At 54.5% G+C, this 16,466-nt stretch overlaps 1 protein-coding gene across 31 annotated transcripts in view; it reads left to right on the top strand.

The window, feature by feature from the left end:
- The window catches only part of Phldb1 (pleckstrin homology like domain family B member 1), a 47,247-nt gene that overhangs the window by 10,214 nt on the left and 20,567 nt on the right, over positions 1-16,466 (top strand). For 13 of the 31 annotated variants that reach the window (XM_058577185.1, XM_058577188.1, XM_058577183.1 and 10 more), the window contains exons 5-12: positions 5,816-5,941; positions 7,616-8,967; positions 11,537-11,629; positions 11,813-12,094; positions 12,521-12,661; positions 12,743-12,880; positions 15,379-15,507; positions 15,854-16,009. In XM_058577185.1, the coding sequence (XP_058433168.1) occupies positions 5,816-5,941; positions 7,616-8,967; positions 11,537-11,629; positions 11,813-12,094; positions 12,521-12,661; positions 12,743-12,880; positions 15,379-15,507; positions 15,854-16,009 (2,417 nt within the window). The remainder of the gene's footprint in view (positions 1-5,815; positions 5,942-7,615; positions 8,968-11,536; positions 11,630-11,812; positions 12,095-12,520; positions 12,662-12,742; positions 12,881-15,378; positions 15,508-15,853; positions 16,010-16,466) is intronic. The other 18 variants (XM_058577191.1, XM_058577193.1, XM_058577200.1 and 15 more) reach the window with 3 other exon arrangements.

Genomic DNA, 16,466 nt, shown 5'->3' with positions numbered 1-16,466 from the left:
TGGAGCTGGGAATAGGACCAAGGAAATAAGGCAGAATCTCAATCTGGGTCTAGGCTGCCCCACCCTGGGATCACAGAGCCAGACCACATGAAAGATCAGGGAGGGGACTAGGAAGGGGAGGGTCCAGAAAGCCACACAGCTCAGGGCGCTGGCTCGCTGGCTGTCTAGACAGGAGGTCCCCTTCTGCTCCTGATGCACACTGCCAGTCTTTGCCTCCAAGCGTCCTTTACTTTCAAAACCCCACATTGGTGGGTGGGGGCTTGTGTGGGGCCAGCAGAGGAGTGTGCTCTCTGGAGTCCAGGACATTGGGCCTCTTCTTCTCCCACCCAGTTATCAATTATTCCTTCTGTAAATTGGGAGGGAAGACTCCAAGCTTTCTGATAGGAGATTGATGAAGATCTTGACTAATACGGTTCAAAGAAAGGAGAGGCCAAGCGACGCCTCGGAGCTTTCCCACTTCCTTGTGTCTGTCTCCTGCCCTGGTTCTCACTGGCGGGCATCCTCTGCCTGCCTGGGTCTGTCCAGCTGGCCATCACAGTTTCCAGATCTATGAATCACTCTTCCTTGAGGAGGTTTTGTTTTCTAAAACCTCCCCTCAGTTTGCATTTGACCCTATATGGTTTTTCCTTTTTCCCTCAGAAGGGGAATAAGTTTCATATGTGTGTGTGTGTGTGTGTGTGTGTGTAACATGGCAGTGACTGCGTGTAGTGATCGGCTATTCAGCAAGGGTGGAAAATTTCCCTCATTATTTCTCTAAGGAGGCTGGTATGTGTGTATATACACATACTTTATTATTTTTAAAAAATTTTTGTAATTGTAGATGGACAGAATGCTTGTATTTTATTTGTTTATTTTTATGTGGCGCTGAGGATTGAACCCAGTGCCTCACATATGTTAGGCAAGTGCTCTGCCCCTGAGCTACAGCCCCAGCCCATACACACACTTTTTTATATTCTAAGGATTGAACCCAGGGGCACTTTACCAGTGAGCTACAGTGATATATATATATATATATATATATATATATATATATATATATACATACATACATACACACACACACACATACATATATTTATTTATTTATTTATTTTGAGACAGGATCTCTCTAAGCTGAGGCTGCCTTGAACTTGTGATCCTCCTGCCTCAGCCTCCTGAGTTGCTGGGGTTACAGGTGTACACCACCACGACTGGCTACATTTATTTATTTATTTTGTTTTGAAATGGGGGTCTCACTATGTTGCCCAGACTGGCCTTAAACTTGAGATCCTCCTGCTCAGCTTCCCGAGTAGGTAGGATCACAGGCAAGCACCACTGGAGATTAACTTTATTTAAGAGTCTCTCCAGGGTCTGAGCAAAAGGATAGCTGTTCCCGAGTAAGAGTGAAACTAAGACAGGGAGTGGGGCCTGGGAGAATGTGTGCATGAGAATAAATGTGTGTGAGACATAAGAGTGGTCTGTGTGGAATGGAGTGTTTGTGATACCCTGTGCCCAGTTGATGTGGTGTCAATGTGACTGAACAGTGTTGGTATGTCTTTGAGAGTTGGTGTGGGGATGTGTGAGCTGCCTAACATGTATTGTGTCCCAGGGTGAATGTGGTGTGTCCCCTAAGATTCTAGTGTCCAGGGTCAGTTCCTTGGGACAAGAGCAACTCTCTGGGGCTCCAGTTGGGTGGTAGGTACCAGCCTGGCTCAGAATCTTCAGCCTGTCCCTGGAGGCACCAGAGACAGATGGCACTGTTTTCCAGATAGAAAGGGTATTTTATTGGGGGAGAGGGCACTTGGGTGCCCCAGGAAGTGGGCTGGTTTGGAAGGGGCAATGCTTTGGTCCAGCCTGGGTCAATGGGGGTGAGCTCTGGGGAGTAGGGGCTGGAAGAGTAGATATTTAGGATGGAGACAGGATCTGGACTGTGCTGCCTGTATTGCACAGAGCACTGCTTGACCTGAGTCCCCAGCTTGGGTGACCTTGTCACAGTAGAGACTGAGGTCCAGAGCTGAACCTAGTGACCTACCTGGAACCCACTGGGCCCCCACTCTTCTACTCTTCCTCAGTAGAACCACGGAATGTCCTCTATGGTCACTAAGGACATCCTCCTCATTCTCTAGATAAGTCATCCCAGGCCAAAGGGTGTGACTGGCCCAAGGTGACACTGGCCTGAACCCCAGACCTCCGCCACAGACTTACCCCAGAGAGTCCTGGGCAAAACCTGCACTTGGCCTCACTCCAGCTTCCTGGCTCTTCAACCTCTGGCCTCTATATTTACCTCTCACTTTTCCTTCAGGAGTTACCTCCCTCGAACCTCTCCTCCCTCTCCGCCCCACTTTTCCTCCTGTCCCTGGCGCGGGATCCCCAGCTTGCTGCCGGTCTGCATCCTCCCGCCCCGCCCCGCCTCTCCATCCAGCTCCACACTCGTCTCCTCCATCACTTCCTCTTCCCCTCCTCCTCGCCTTTGTCCCTCCCTCCCTGGCTCCCTTCCCCCGCCGCTGGTGGCCGGCCCGCCCCTCCCTGGGCATTGGCGGCTGCTCGCTGCCTGGCTGCTCGCTCGGAGCCTGGAGCCGGCGGCGCGGGAGGTCGGCCCGCCCCGCTCAAAGGCCCCGGGCGGGCCGGGGACCTGCAGGGCCCGCGCTGGCCGGGGCCAACCGTCCGCAGGTCCGGGTCCAGCGGTGAGTGCTCAGCCCGGTCAGCCACAGCCCCTGGCGGCTGGGGCGTCCTGGGAGGGTGGGTGCAAGGAGGAGGGGGATGGGGTGCTCGACCTCTGGGAGCTTGAGGCTGTGAGACTCCAAGGTTGTGAGTCCCTGAACATTTCTGAGTGGGGTTCTGGGCTTGGGGCCACTTCTCAGCTGTGCAGACCTCATCTCTCCTAGCGCTGGGCAGTCTCCTCCTGGGATCCGCCTCCCAAGGGGTCGAGGGATCACGGTTAGGATGAGGGGAGCCTTGTCATGGCCGAGAGGGGTCTCTGATGGGAAAAACCAAGGCTCTTGTTCCTATTCTCCCTTCGTCCACCCTCCCTTTGGCCAGTCCATTCTATGTGTGACCAGCAGGGCAGTGAGTGTCGCTCTGTGTGTGCGAGTGAGCATGGCTGCCTATGATTCTGTGTGTGTTCCTATGAGTGTGTCGGTGTGTGGTGTTTCCCCTGTGCATCTCTCCGAGGCAGGATCCACCCTCTCCTTTGCCCAGTGTTTTCCCTCCAGATGTGCAGATTCTCTACCCACCTGAAGCAGCTGGACCTTAGGTGCTCTGTGCATGGGGGTCAGGGACCATGACTTTGGTTGGGTTCCTGGGCTTCTAGACAGGGCTAGCCTTGTGGGTGTGGAGCAGGAGTGGACAGAGAGGCCACTTCTTCCCAGATACCCACTGGCCAGGCCCCTGGGGGCGATAGTGCCAGAGTTGGGGCTATGCCTGAGGCCCCTGAGTGCAAATAGAAAGTTAATTTGGGCAGGAGCTGGGCTGCTCTCAGTCCTGCTGCCCTCCTGCCCGCTCTATTAATACAGCTCTAGCTCTGCTGCCTGGCATCACTATTTATAGCCCAGAGGGAGCGAGGCCACACCCCCACGTGGGGTAGGGGGAGGGGCAGGTGCCTCCAGTCCTATAGGGGCTAGGGTAAGAGGGTCCATAGATACCCACAGCCTTCTTGGGTGGGCCTGGCACTGCTGGGATGGGATCCACCCAGACACCCCCTCCTTCCCAGTTTGGACTGTGTGTTCAGGCTCTTCCTAACCTCTATCCCTCTCCCTCCATCAACCTCGAGTTGAGTGGGTCTGTCTAGACCCTGCAAACTCATCATTAATTAGTTTGTTAAATGGCTGAAAGGAAGGAGAGGGGCCAGGCAGGGCCGTTCCTGAAACAGCTGTGGTTGTAATTAGGTGGACGGTGTGGTTGACTGGCATTTATTTCAGTTATGATTACTCTGGATCAGCTTCTCTGATTGGTGACTTGGCAGAGAAGGCAATCCCCTTTCCTAACCACCCATCACCCTGGGCGGGCCTTTGGGTGTGCCAAGGGAGTGAGCGGCTTTGTCTGATATGGGCTTCTTATCCTGCTAGTCCTCTGCCCCATGGCAATGCCAGGGGTCTTAAGAATGGACTCCTGAGCTTCTCAGTAGGGGGCCTGCCAAAGTACCCACGTGGCCTGGGATGCCCTTTGCCCTTGCTGCCTCCCTGAGCTGCACTGTCTCAGCGTCCAGGAATGTAGACTTCCCTGCCAGTCTTAGCTCAGACTGGCATGAAGTTTGGGGTGCCAAGTGGCATTGGATTGGGTAGACAGGAGGCTGAGACCAGGGGTGTGGACAAATGGAATGGTGGGTGGTAGAGAGCAGGGGCTCTGGCCTCTCCTAGCATAGCATCTTCTGTAGGAGTCCTTTAGCACCTGGTATGGCAGGGAGGTGGAATTCTGCCAGCCAGGCTTAGGCGCCTGATGGGACACCTGCCGCTGTGCACACTCCTGAGCCCCTGGCTACATTTTCTGGCTCCCACATAATAACCTCCCCCTTCTATGCACTCACACTTCCTGGGCAGGACTAGGCTTGTGTCTACCGCCTGGGAATGGGCTTTACTGAGCCCAGTGGTCTGGGTCTGACTGGATTCCAGGTGAGACTAGAGGAATAGCCAGAGGATGCCATGTCAAAAAGAAACAGGGTTAAAAAAAAAAAAAAAAAAGCAAGAAACAGGGTGGCCAGGCACAGTGGGGCACCTCTGTAATCCCAGTGACTCAGGAGGCTGAGGAAGGAGGATCACAAGTTCAAGACTATCCTCAGCAATTTAGTAAGGCCCTAAGCAACTTAGTGAGACCCTGTCTCAAAATAAAATATAAAAAAGGGGCTGAGGATGTGACTCAGTGTAAAGCATCCCTGGGTTTAATCCCAGTGCTGAAAAGAAAGAAAAAAGAAACAGGGTGGAGGTTACTCCTTAGATTCTCAGAGAGGGTGCCAGTTCTCCTGAGGCCACACAGCAAGAAGGAATCTGACCAAACCATGGCTTTTCCCTTGTCTACTATATCAGAGTTTTATTTGTGACTCTGGTAGTTGCTGCCTTTTAAACTAACCCTTCTAGCTGGGCATGGTGACGCATACCTGTAATCCCAGTGATTTGGGAGGCTGAGGCAGAAGGATCAAGGCCAGCCTGGGCAATTTAGTGAGACTCTTTCTTGAAATTAAAAATAAAAGGGCTGGAGGGCTGGGGGTGTGGCTCAGGGATCGAGTTCTTGCCTAGCATGCATGAAAGCCTGGGTTCAATACCCAGCACTGCAAAAAAGAAAAAAAAAGAAAAGAAAAGAAAACCAAACTGCTGGAGATGTGGGGATGTAGCTTAGTGGTAAGGCACCCTGGGTTCAATCCCTAGTACTGGAAAAACAGTAAAAAACAGACTAACCCTTCTATTCAGAAGATGATTGGATGTATCATGAATCTAGGTTGGGGGTAGGAGGTTGTGGTGTTCATGTTCTCTGAAGAACTTTCTCCACTGATGGCATTTTTCACACATGGTCTTTTTAGCCCAGTAAGCTCAGTGGTATGGTCCCATTTTTCTGAGGAGAGAACTAGAGTTGGAGGTGAAGTAACTTCACTGAAAGATCTCACAGGCGGTAGTGAGAAGAGGAATTAGGAGGATGTAGTTTGGGGACTTGCCTGCCAGTGTTCTTTCTACTCTGCTCTGTGCTGTGGAGCCCCACACGGGCCCAGCTCAGAGACAGGCAGGGTCAGGTGTGCATTGTGGGGACACTGTAAGTATAGGTGGGAACTGCTTTTTGGAGCTGGGGGTGAACCTACTAGTGCTGCGGGTTGTCCCTGCTTGTCCCTTGCAAGCATTTGCTTTCTCTGCAGGCTGCATGTTGTGCCTGGGTCAGTCCACCTTCCTCCGCTTTAACCACCCTGCTGAAGCCAAGTGGATGAAGAGCATGATTCCAGCAGGGGGCCGGGCTCCTGGGCCCCCCTACAACCCTGGCTCTGGTAGGTGTCTAGTCTGGGGCAGGGAGATGCTGGGTTGGTGGTACCCCTTTGACCTCTTCTCGCCCACTTCAGCCATTCTTACAGTGTTAGGGTGGGACAATATACTGGGTCTGGTCTCGCTGCCACCTACCATAGTCTGCTGGAGAAGGCCAGGCAGAGGGGCTACTGGGAGAGAGCCTAGGCAGTGCTGCTTGGCTGAAATTGGGAATTGATGTACCTTGAGGGATAGAGGGGTCTGCCTGTCTTTATCCTACTGACCTAGAAGAGGCCACTCAGTGTCTGGGACCCTGCCTTCTTGTGATACCACCAGGAACCTCACCCTCAAGAATGGCCTGAGCATTAGGTTGAACCCCCAGTAAGCCCTGGTGGGGCCCACCTGCTGGTGATCATGTTCTTGGGCCCTACCCAACCCTCAGGCCTTGCCATGCTCGAGGATGACTCAGAGGAGCAGCTGCAGTTTGTGTGTGAATTATTGATCCCCAGAGGAGAATCGGTGATTGTTCTAGGAACCAACACAGGCCTCCTCAGCCAGCTGCCTAGGGGTGGGGGGCAGTGAGTCTGCCCCTCTAGACTTTGCAGTGGCATTCAATGGCTGCAGGGCTATAGGTGCCAATGTAGCTATGGGGCAGATGGACACATGTGTCTGGGACATCTGGTGGAGTAGTTATCAGCGACCTAAATGTATAGTCCGGGAACTTGAAGAAAGTTGAGTGGTCATTGGGATCAACACTGTCCATGACAACCCCATCTGACTGTGTTGCACACAGTCCCAGAATTTTGGACCCATGCTCTGTCTTGCATAGGAGTTCCCTTCTCCTCTTTCTCAACCCCAGTCTCTTCTAGTCCCCTGGGAGCACAGAAGCCTAGATTCCTAGTCCACTCCCTGGTTAATTTTACCCTGCCTCCACCCCAGCCTTGTTATGCCACTTCTCAGAGCTGTTTGAGGCAATGGTTCCAGGGACTGCAGTCCCCTGGTTGGTTGACAAGGGGCCAGGCAAAGGCAGGCTCTTGCTGGCGTGGCTTAATGGGATAATTGGAGGCATTGAGCTGCACCTCGTGGCTGGCCAGCGGGGCTTCCAGGAACCAGCCATTAGCACTGAATCCCTCCCCTGCCTCTGATTGGACAGAGGGCTCCAGCGCACAACCCTTGCCCAGCCCTGAGGCTTTGTTTTTTTCTCTGGGTCTCTGGCTGCTGTGTTGGGAGGAAATGATGTCCTATTAGAGTAGGAGGCCCTGGAACTTCTGGCCCACTCCACAGTAGGTCCCATCTCCTATGCAGAATGCCCCCTTACCCTTCCTGAAGAGGGATGTAAGGACGATGAGAAAACCAAGACAGGAAGGAGTCTAGTCCAGGGGCAAGTTGGCAAAAACTAGGCTTAGATGTATCCTGGCATTTTGTTAACTTTGTCCTATGTCATAAAATGTTAGAGCCAGGAGGGTCCTGCCCATCTTCTTCCTTTACAAAAGGAGACACTGAGGGCAAGTAACTTGGCTAAGGATACAGAGCACAGCAGTGGCAGAGCTGGCTGGTGCCAGCACCTGGTGAAGAACCCGGATATCCTGGCTTCTTCAGATCTGTGCTTGGAAGAGGTGGGGTGGTGTCCTTGCTCTTGTGCATATGTAGCTTCCAAAGCCCAAGGCCAGAGCCTGAGACCTCTTTGCATTTTCCCTCAGCTGAATCAGAAAGTCTGGTGAATGGGAACCACACCCCACAGCCTGCGACCCGGGGACCCCCAGCTTGTGCCAGCCACAGTTCTTTAGTGAGCTCCATTGAGAAGGACCTACAGGAAATCATGGACTCACTGGTGCTAGAGGAACCTGGAGCTGCTGGCAAGAAGCCTGCTGCAACCTCCCCATTGTCGCCAATGGCTAATGGTGGCCGCTACCTGCTGTCCCCTCCAACCAGTCCTGGGGCCATGTCTGTGGGCTCCAGCTATGAGAACACCTCTCCAGCCTTCTCTCCACTCTCTTCACCAGCTAGCAGTGGGAGCTGTGCCAGCCATTCACCCAGTGGGCAGGAGCCAGGACTGTCTTCTGTACCCCCGCTGGTGCCTGCTCGCTCATCCAGCTACCATTTGGCCCTGCAGCCCCCACAGTCCCGCCCAAGTGGTGCCCGCTCCTCTGAGAGTCCCCGGCTGGGTAGAAAAGGAGGTCATGAGAGGCCTCCCAGCCCTGGCCTCCGGGGGCTATTGACTGATAGCCCTTCAGCCACGGTCTTGGCAGAAGCCCGCAAAGCCACTGAGAGCCCCCGACTGGGAGGGCAGCTGCCTGTGGTAGCTATCAGCCTGAGTGAATACCCAGCTGCCGGTGCCCGCAGCCAACCCACCAGCATTCCTGGCAGCCCCAAGTTCCAGTCTCCAGTTCCTGCTCCTCGCAACAAGATCAGCACACTCCAGGACCGCCCTCCAAGCCCTTTCCGTGACCCTCCCGGCACGGAGAGGGTATTGACAACGAGTCCCTCTCGCCAACTGGTGGGCCGAACATTTTCAGATGGGTCAGCCACCCGCACCCTGCAGCCTCCTGAGAGTCCCCGCCTGGGTCGGCGGGGCCTGGACAGTATGCGAGAACTCCCTCCCTTGAGCCCGTCTCTGTCCCGACGAGCTCTCTCCCCACTGCCTGCTCGGACCACCCCAGATCCCAAGCTCACCAGGGAGGTAGCAGACAGTCCACGGCCCCGGCGGTGGGCAGCCCATGGAGCTTCACCGGAGGACTTCTCCCTGACTTTGGGGACACGAGGCCGCAGAACACGGAGTCCCTCACCTACCCTGGGGGAGTCCTTGGCACCTCGCAAGGGCAGCTTCAGTGGCAGGCTGAGCCCAGCCTATAGTCTGGGTTCTCTTACTGGGGCTTCACCACGCCAGAGCCCTCATGCCCAGAGGAAGCTCTCCAGTGGGGACTTGCGGGTACCTGTCATTAGGGAAAGGAAAAATAGCATCACAGAGATCAGTGACAATGAAGATGACCTCCTGGAGTACCACCGGCGGCAGCGCCAAGAGCGGCTCCGGGAGCAGGAGATGGAGAGGCTGGTGAGCAGATGCCAGGGAGACTGCCACCATCCAAGGCAGGGTCTCTGCCAGGGCGTGGGCAGGCCAGCTGGCAGAGCAAGGGGGCCCTTGGATAGGGCCTGGGCTTATGCATCCCCAACTTCAGGATACACCTTAATGACTAGTATCTCATAGTTCTGGTGCCCTGAAGAGTAACTTTGAAACCTCTAAGGCTTTATTTTAAATTCTTGCTAATTTTGCATATATTCTACAACAGAGCATTTGTTTTAATGTATAAACTAAGTTTTAATTATTTACTCGAGTACAATGAATCTCTAGGAAAGCATACCACTTTTTTTTTTAATATTTATTTTTTAGTTTTAGTTATGGTGAGGCCTTGTATCTCTCAGTTTGAGAAGCAGGTTGTGGGGATGAAAAGGCTGAGGCCCAGAGAGGGAATTGGATTTTCTGAAGTAATACATCAAGTTTTGGCAAAGTTGGAATTGGAACCCAAATCTGCTGTCTTTCCATCTCTGTCTGGGCTTTTTTCCCCCGTTTTGGTACTGGGGATTGAACTCTTGGACACTCCACTACTGCCTGCCCCATCCCTTTTTATTTATTTATTTATTTTGTTTTGAGAGAGGGTCTTGTTAAGTTAACCAGGCTGACCTTGAACTTGTGATCCCCCATCTCAGCCTCCCCAGTAGCTGAGATTACAGGTGTGCACCACAATGTCCAGCTTGAGGCTTGTTCTTTTTTTGGTACTGGGGATTGAACCCAGAGGTGCTTAACCACTGAGCCACATCCCCAGCCCTTTATTTGTTGTATTTTGAGACAGGATCTCATTAAGTCCCTAAATTGCTGAGGCTGACTTTGAACTTGTGATCTCTTGCCTCATCCTCTGAGCTTCTGCGATTATAGGCATACACCACAGTGCTTGGCCACCCTGGGATCTCTTCCTTTGAGGGGCAGTGAGCTTGGCCCCAGACACAGGCAGAGTTCCCCAACTCTTCCGGCATTGAGGCTTGTTCTTTAGAATAGCTCCTGGTCCTTCTTTCTTGCTTCTTTTTGACCTCTACAAATGGAAGGCAGCTGCTCATCTCAGCCCCAGCAGGATAACTGGGAGTATGGTAGCAGGGAATAGGGAAAGAACAGGGTGGGCAGCCCCTGGCTGGCATGTGTGATTGTGACCTATGCATCTGCATGTGTGCATGTGGGTGCATGCAGGGCTGGGTGTGGCTCTGGGCAGCTGTGCTGGAGTTGGCATCTGAGCTGGGTTGGGGCCGGGGATTCTCCAGATAGTGCAAGGAGCTCCAGAGGCTCTGGCCAATGTATACATACTTGAGCCCACATACAGGAAAATGGATTCTGCTCACTTTCCCTTGAGAGTGGAAGCATGGGGTTCCTGAGGGCCCAGGAACTGTGGGATTGGTTTAAGGAGAGGAACTGGAACTGGAGACCCTTCGGGAAGAAGCTGGACAGTTTGGGGTGAGGGTATGCGACAGTGTGCTTCTGCTGGGTGGGAAGTGGGCTCCCGGTCTTTCCCATTGCTACATCTTCAGTCACTGTTTGGCCTTGGCCTACACCACAGTGCTTGGCCACCCTGGGATCTCTTCCTTCGAGGGGCAGTGAGCTTGGCCCCAGACACAGGCAGAGTGCCTCAACTCTTCCACTGAGCCTCCCCACCCCCATCCCGTCACACAGGCACACCTTACCACCAGCCCTGACCTGCCCCACCTGCCACTTTAAGTCTTGGAGGCTGCCCGCCCTGCCCCTCCCACCCCAACCAGGCTGCTTATCTGGGTCCTAGGGCGGGGGCAGGGCATGGGCCCAGCCTTCTGGGTGCTGGGATTCTGTTCCTGCATTTTTTGCCATGGAACCGGGCAAGCAGCAGGAGGAAAACCGGGTAAGTGTTGAGGGGTGAGGAGTCATGGCTGAACTGTATGTAGTCAGAAACCTTTGAAGAGGTTAACAGACCCCAGAGGGCCATGGGAGGCTCAGGACCAGGAGTCAGAGCTGGAGTATTGTGAATGGAGACTGGGACGCTGATCAGGAGCATGGTTGCACTATTTGTCCTCACATCTCCATCTTCTGAGAGGTGACTGCTTCTTGATGTGTGTAGGGAAGGCTGTAAGTGTCAGGGCCACAGAGCACTTGTATCTGGGTCTGCACATTCAACAGCTAGCAGCAGCCCTCCCTGCTGGTAAGGAATCTGAGGGTGGCTTGGAGCTGGGATGGGGACAGGGAGTACTGGGTCTCAGCTATACCTCTTTTTCATGTGTGTCTGGGCTGAGTGTCAGGTCCTGTGGGCCCCTGGGTCTGCTTCCCAGCCTGTCTGTCTGCTGGTGCCCACCCAGCTGTTTGTGGACTGTGTTTATCTGTGTGAGTATGTATTTGTGCATGTCAGGGCTGGTGTCTGTGTGTGTATCTACCTGTTAAAGTAGGGCTAGTGCACACGTTGCATCTGCACCTGCCTGTGTGCATATCCGTGTGTCATTGTGCCCTTGTGCGTAAGATCTGTGTGTACCTGTGTCAGCGTGAGCACCTGAGTTGACATGTATCTCATTGTGGTCTTCAGTCTGACTACCCATATGTCTCTGTGTGTGTTCAGGTGTGTCCTTGTGACCACGTGGAAGCCCCATCCTGGGACAGAATGAGAAGGGAGAGGAAACAGGAAGATAGGAGGGGCCGGCCACATGGACAGGTGGCACACAGGCTGGTTCCTTATGTCCACTTCTGGGGCACTCACCTTGCCTTGGTCTCCCACAGTTCTTGGGGCTGGTGCTCTCCTGACTTGACGCTGGGCCCCATGCATTTAGTGTTCCAGCTCTCCCTCCCCGCAGGGCTCGGCCTCTCCCTCATGCCCTGTTCTGTCTACCCTTCCCAGGAGCGCCAGCGCTTGGAGACCATCCTGAACCTGTGTGCTGAGTACAGCCGGGCTGATGGGGGACCAGAGGCCGGGGAGCTGCCCAGCATTGGGGAGGCCACTGCAGCTTTGGCACTGGCAGGTCGGAGGCCCTCACGAGGCTTTGCCGGGGCCACTGTGGCCTCTGGACGGAGTAGCGAGGAGCCTGGAAGTGCTGCCCAACGCCTGTGGGAGAGCGTGGAGCGCTCAGATGAAGAAAATCTCAAGGAGGAGTGCAGTAGCACAGAGAGCACCCAGCAGGAGGTGGGGTGGGCTGAGGGACTGGACTGGATGAGGGGCAGGGCCAGGGTACTAGAGGGAGGCTGGTGTGGTGAATACCAGGACCCAGTGGGAGGGAAGTAATGAAAGCATTGTTTGGGAAGAGACCAGAGATCAGAGGTGTAGAAATGAGGAGGCGAGGAAAAGAATAGAGGTGGTGTTGACTTTCCCGAGTTATTAATAGGCTTTTCACCTGCCTTTCCTTGGGGCCCCACCCAGGCCTGGCACTCTGGTAAATCTTTATTCCCTGAGGCTGAGCTTTTATGGCTTCCCTGGCAGGCAGGCGGGTAGCCTCCTGTCTCAGTTCAACCACTCTTTCTAAGTGCCCTGAAGAATATGTGGTTTGGTCTCTTAATCTGTTATCTTGGAAGGCACTGGGCATCCTTGGCTGATTGCTGCCCTCCCCTCCAGCATGAAGATGCACCTAGCACCAAGCTCCAAGGAGAGCTGCTAGCCCTAGAAGAGGAGCGGGCTCAGGTGTTGGGGCGTGTGGAGCAGCTCAAGGTCCACGTGAAGGAGCTAGAGCAGCAGCTACAAGAAGCGGCCAGAGAGGTGAGCTGGCTGGTAGGGTACAGGCCCCTAATAGGGGCCCGAGTTCACTGTTTTAATAGGGATCTTGGTATCTACCTCCAGGCCGAAATGGAGAGGGCGCTGCTGCAGGGGGAGAGGGAAGCAGAGCGGGCACTGCTGCAGAAGGAGCAAAAGGCAGTGGACCAACTACAGGAGAAGCTGGTGGCCTTGGAGACTGGCATCCAGAAGGAGAGAGACAAGGTAATCCACACCTGGTCCAGCTTGGTGCTAGGAAGCAGTGACCCAGGAGAGAAGGAGAAATGCCTTCCCTGGGGCCCTGAACCCCTCACCTTATGATCCACCCTGCATACCAGGTGGTTTCTGTGGTCCTCGAGGGCCAGGGGCCTAGTCCTCTCTGGAAGGTACCAGCTTGAAGGATGCTGCCTGGGGCTGGGCTGGTGTTTGTGGTCTTCTCTGTCTGGGTCTCTGTGCTACCTCTGGGTGCCTGGGTTCCTGCCATTCTGGGCCCTTCGTGGCCCTTTTAGGAAGTGTCAGGGCCCCTTCTTGGGCAGTGAGTACAGCTGGAGGGACTTGTGCTGGGAGGTGATTCAAGTTTGGGTCCCGCCATCTGGAGGACACTTTCCTCCAGCATGCCTCAGATGCTTAGGTTGTGGTCTTTGGGAGATGGTCCACAGGCCTCTGCTTCCCAAGTCTTCAGAATCCGCACCCTCCCATCTCAGATGGTCCCAGCTCCTGCCCCTGCCCCTTTCAGATTTCGTGCCAGCCTGCAGGGGCCGCTCCATCCCACAGGGGCCATTCCAGCATGTCCAAGATGCCCAACAACGTGCCAAAAGCTCTGAAGTGGAGAGGGGTCATCTATTTCTGGATTTGACAGTATTTTTCCAAGAATTAAATTTTCCCTTTGGATTTTTTGAGAGTATCTTCCTCTTGCCCTCAATTTTGAAAGTCTTAAAAATTCTTTTTTTTTTTTTTTTTTTTGAGCTTTGGCTCTGGCCCCCAAAACCACACTCCCAAATTCTGTGCCAAATTAACTCCATGCTTGTCAACCAGGCCTGCACTAACGCCCTGTCTAATCACTGTCCTGGGCTCTCCGCATGCCCCTAACTGCCAGGCCACCCAGGCAGGGCTGAGCCACGCCTGCTTGTGCACTAACTCCACAGGTGCCTCGTGCCTTGACCTCTCCCTTCTAATATTGTCTCCTTCTTTTCTTGATGTGGGATCTTATGATTTTGATCAGAAAGGAAGTCGCAGGAGGGCACAGCAGCTAAACTTTTCTCTATGGGGTATTGGCAGAAGGGCTATTAAAGGTGGTGGTGGTGGGGGGGGATGGTTGGCTCAAGAACTGCTCAGCCTGAACAGCCCCTCCCACTGGACAGTTAGCAGCTTCCTGCAGAGCAGGGGGAGGCAGGCTGTACTCCTTCAACCACCTGCCCTTTGGAGATGAGGGGTAAGGAGGTCCAGTTGTGGGCATGGCCTTGGAGGGATTGGACAGGACCTCTGTGTCAACTCAGTGGCTCCCCACCTAGTTTTCCCAAATCCACATACCCCAATCAGAAGAAGGGGTAGCCTCTCCCATCTTTCCCCCACTCCCCTAGAGGCCATCTAGACCCTGCCTTTATTTTAAAGGCAGGGTCCAAGAATGTGGAAGTGCCTGGACCCCAGGAGCTTCTGATCAGGGCCTTCTTTTGGAGATGGGTAGGCGGGTGGGTGGTGTGGAGGGAAGAGGCGGGGTGAGTGGTGGAGTGCAGTGTAGGGGCTTACTCTCAGGGATGAAGCTCAACATTTCATGAGGAACCTGCCTGTCCTCACTTCTCATTGACTTGAGATTGCTTGGAGGCCTGGGCTTTGCCTTCTCTCTGGGCCCAGCTGTTTGAGGTTGTGGCAGTGAAGGTGCTGTTGGTGATGGTGGTAGTGATGGTGGTGGTGGAAAAGGTTCATTTGTTTTCCCTTTACAGCCCTCAGCCCATGGCCCCACTTTGGCTTTGGTATCAGTAATCACAGTTTCTCCTTTGCCTGTCCTTTAGAGGGGTGACTCACCAACTCCTCCCCTCGTCCCCCTTGCCGCCCTCAGAGTGTCATCTCGCCCAGACAGAGCCATCCACCTCCTCTCTGTACTCACTCCTGGGGCTCCTATTACCATGGCAACGGCCGAACTAATTGTAACCCTCATCCCTGCTGAAATTCAGCCTGCAGAGCTGGCACCCCACCCAGCTCTGCAGGGCAGCCAGGGTGTTGGGCTGGGGTCCCCTTGCTGCATTGCTGTAGCTCTAACATCCTCCCCAGCCCCTGGATTTAACTCATCACTCCTCTTTCTCCCTGGGTTAAATTTTGGTCTCTGGGCAGCGCGTGAAGCTTGAGGCTCTGCTTTACCAGGTAGAATCAACTTTGACCTTGACTGGTTTGGAGAGGCAACAGAAGGCCTTACGTTAATACCTACCCAGACATTCCTAGTTCAAGGAACTCCAAGAGACCAAAATTTCCACCCTGCCCTACACCTGTGCCTGTCTTACACTGTCCCCTGCGCCACTGAGCCCTGTTTTATACCTTTGCTTCTGGCCTGTCTCCCTCTACCTCCACCCTGTTCACTTTCCCTTTCTGCCCTCTTCTTCCTTCTCTTTGATTTCTTGCCCCGCCCGCGGTCTCGCGCTGCGCCCGCGCCCCTCCCCCGCCGGGCCGGAGTTGAGGAGTGTGTGTTCTCTCTCCCCTGTGCCCCGCCTCCCTCCCCTCCCGCCGACCAGGAGAGGGCGGAGCTGGCCGCGGGACGGAGGCACCTGGAGGCCCGCCAGGCGCTCTACGCCGAGCTCCAGACGCAGCTCGATAACTGCCCCGAGTCAGTGCGGGAACAGTTACAGGAGCAGCTGAGAAGGGTCAGTTCCACCAGCCCCCTCCCCCGGCCCCCGCGGGCCACCGCCCAGACAGAAGAGAGGAGAGCAGTGGGACGGGACCGTCTGGCCCCTGCAGTACCTGCCGGACACCAGGGTCTGTGCTGTGGCTTGGAGGGGACCGGCAAGGTTGGGGGGATCAGAGCTCCAGGCTGTGATGCCCGCTAAAGGCGCACAGCCGAACAAGAGCAGAGGGAGTTGGGTGGGGGCAGGTGCCTTCCCCAGTTTTCCCGGGTGCAGCCCCCCAAACCCACACCTCTGTGGCCTGGCCTTCCTGGCCCAGAGTGGCGTTGTGAGCACCACCCAATTCCCGATGTCGCTGTCGTTGAAGGAGGCAGAGGCCCTGGAGACGGAGACAAAGCTCTTTGAAGACTTGGAGTTCCAGCAGCTGGAGCGCGAGAGCCGCGTGGAGGAGGAGCGCGAGTTGGCGGGCCAGGGGCTGCTGCGGAGCAAGGCCGAGCTGCTGCGAAGTGTCGCCCAGAGGAAGGTGTGTCCTGTCCACTCCTGCTAAGGGCGGCCCGTGGGGAAGGGGGCTGGAGGCCAGTAACCTGCGTTAAAATCGAAGTTGGTGATGTAATGAGACTTAACTTCACTTTTGAGGCCTCATTTCCCTGTCTGTAGTATTAGAAGTTTAACAAGATTCTATGAGAATTAGAATGTAGAGGCAGAACAGGACATGATGGTAGAAAGTGCTCAACAAAGGATGGCTAAAATTAAGCTCTGACTTCCAGTAGAAAGTGGAGTGGGCTCACCTTGAGAGTTGGGCACTGATTGGTCAGAGAAGTAAAAGATGGTGGCCCAAGCCTGTAATCCCAGCCACTTAGAGGCCAGGCCGAGGCAGGAGGATCAAAAATCCAAGACCTGCCTTTGAAACTTGGTGAGACCCTGTCTCAAAATAAAAAAAAAATAGAAAGGGCTGGAATGTAGCTCAGTGGCGGAGTGCC

The sequence above is a fragment of the Marmota monax genome, unplaced genomic scaffold (assembly GCF_021218885.2).
Source record: "Marmota monax isolate L192 unplaced genomic scaffold, Marmota_monax_Labrador192_F-V1.1 WCK01_AAM20220418_F8-fsc00081, whole genome shotgun sequence".
In the NCBI taxonomy this organism is placed as follows: Eukaryota; Metazoa; Chordata; class Mammalia; order Rodentia; family Sciuridae; genus Marmota; species Marmota monax.
This window is presented reverse-complemented; position numbering and strand designations above follow the sequence as displayed.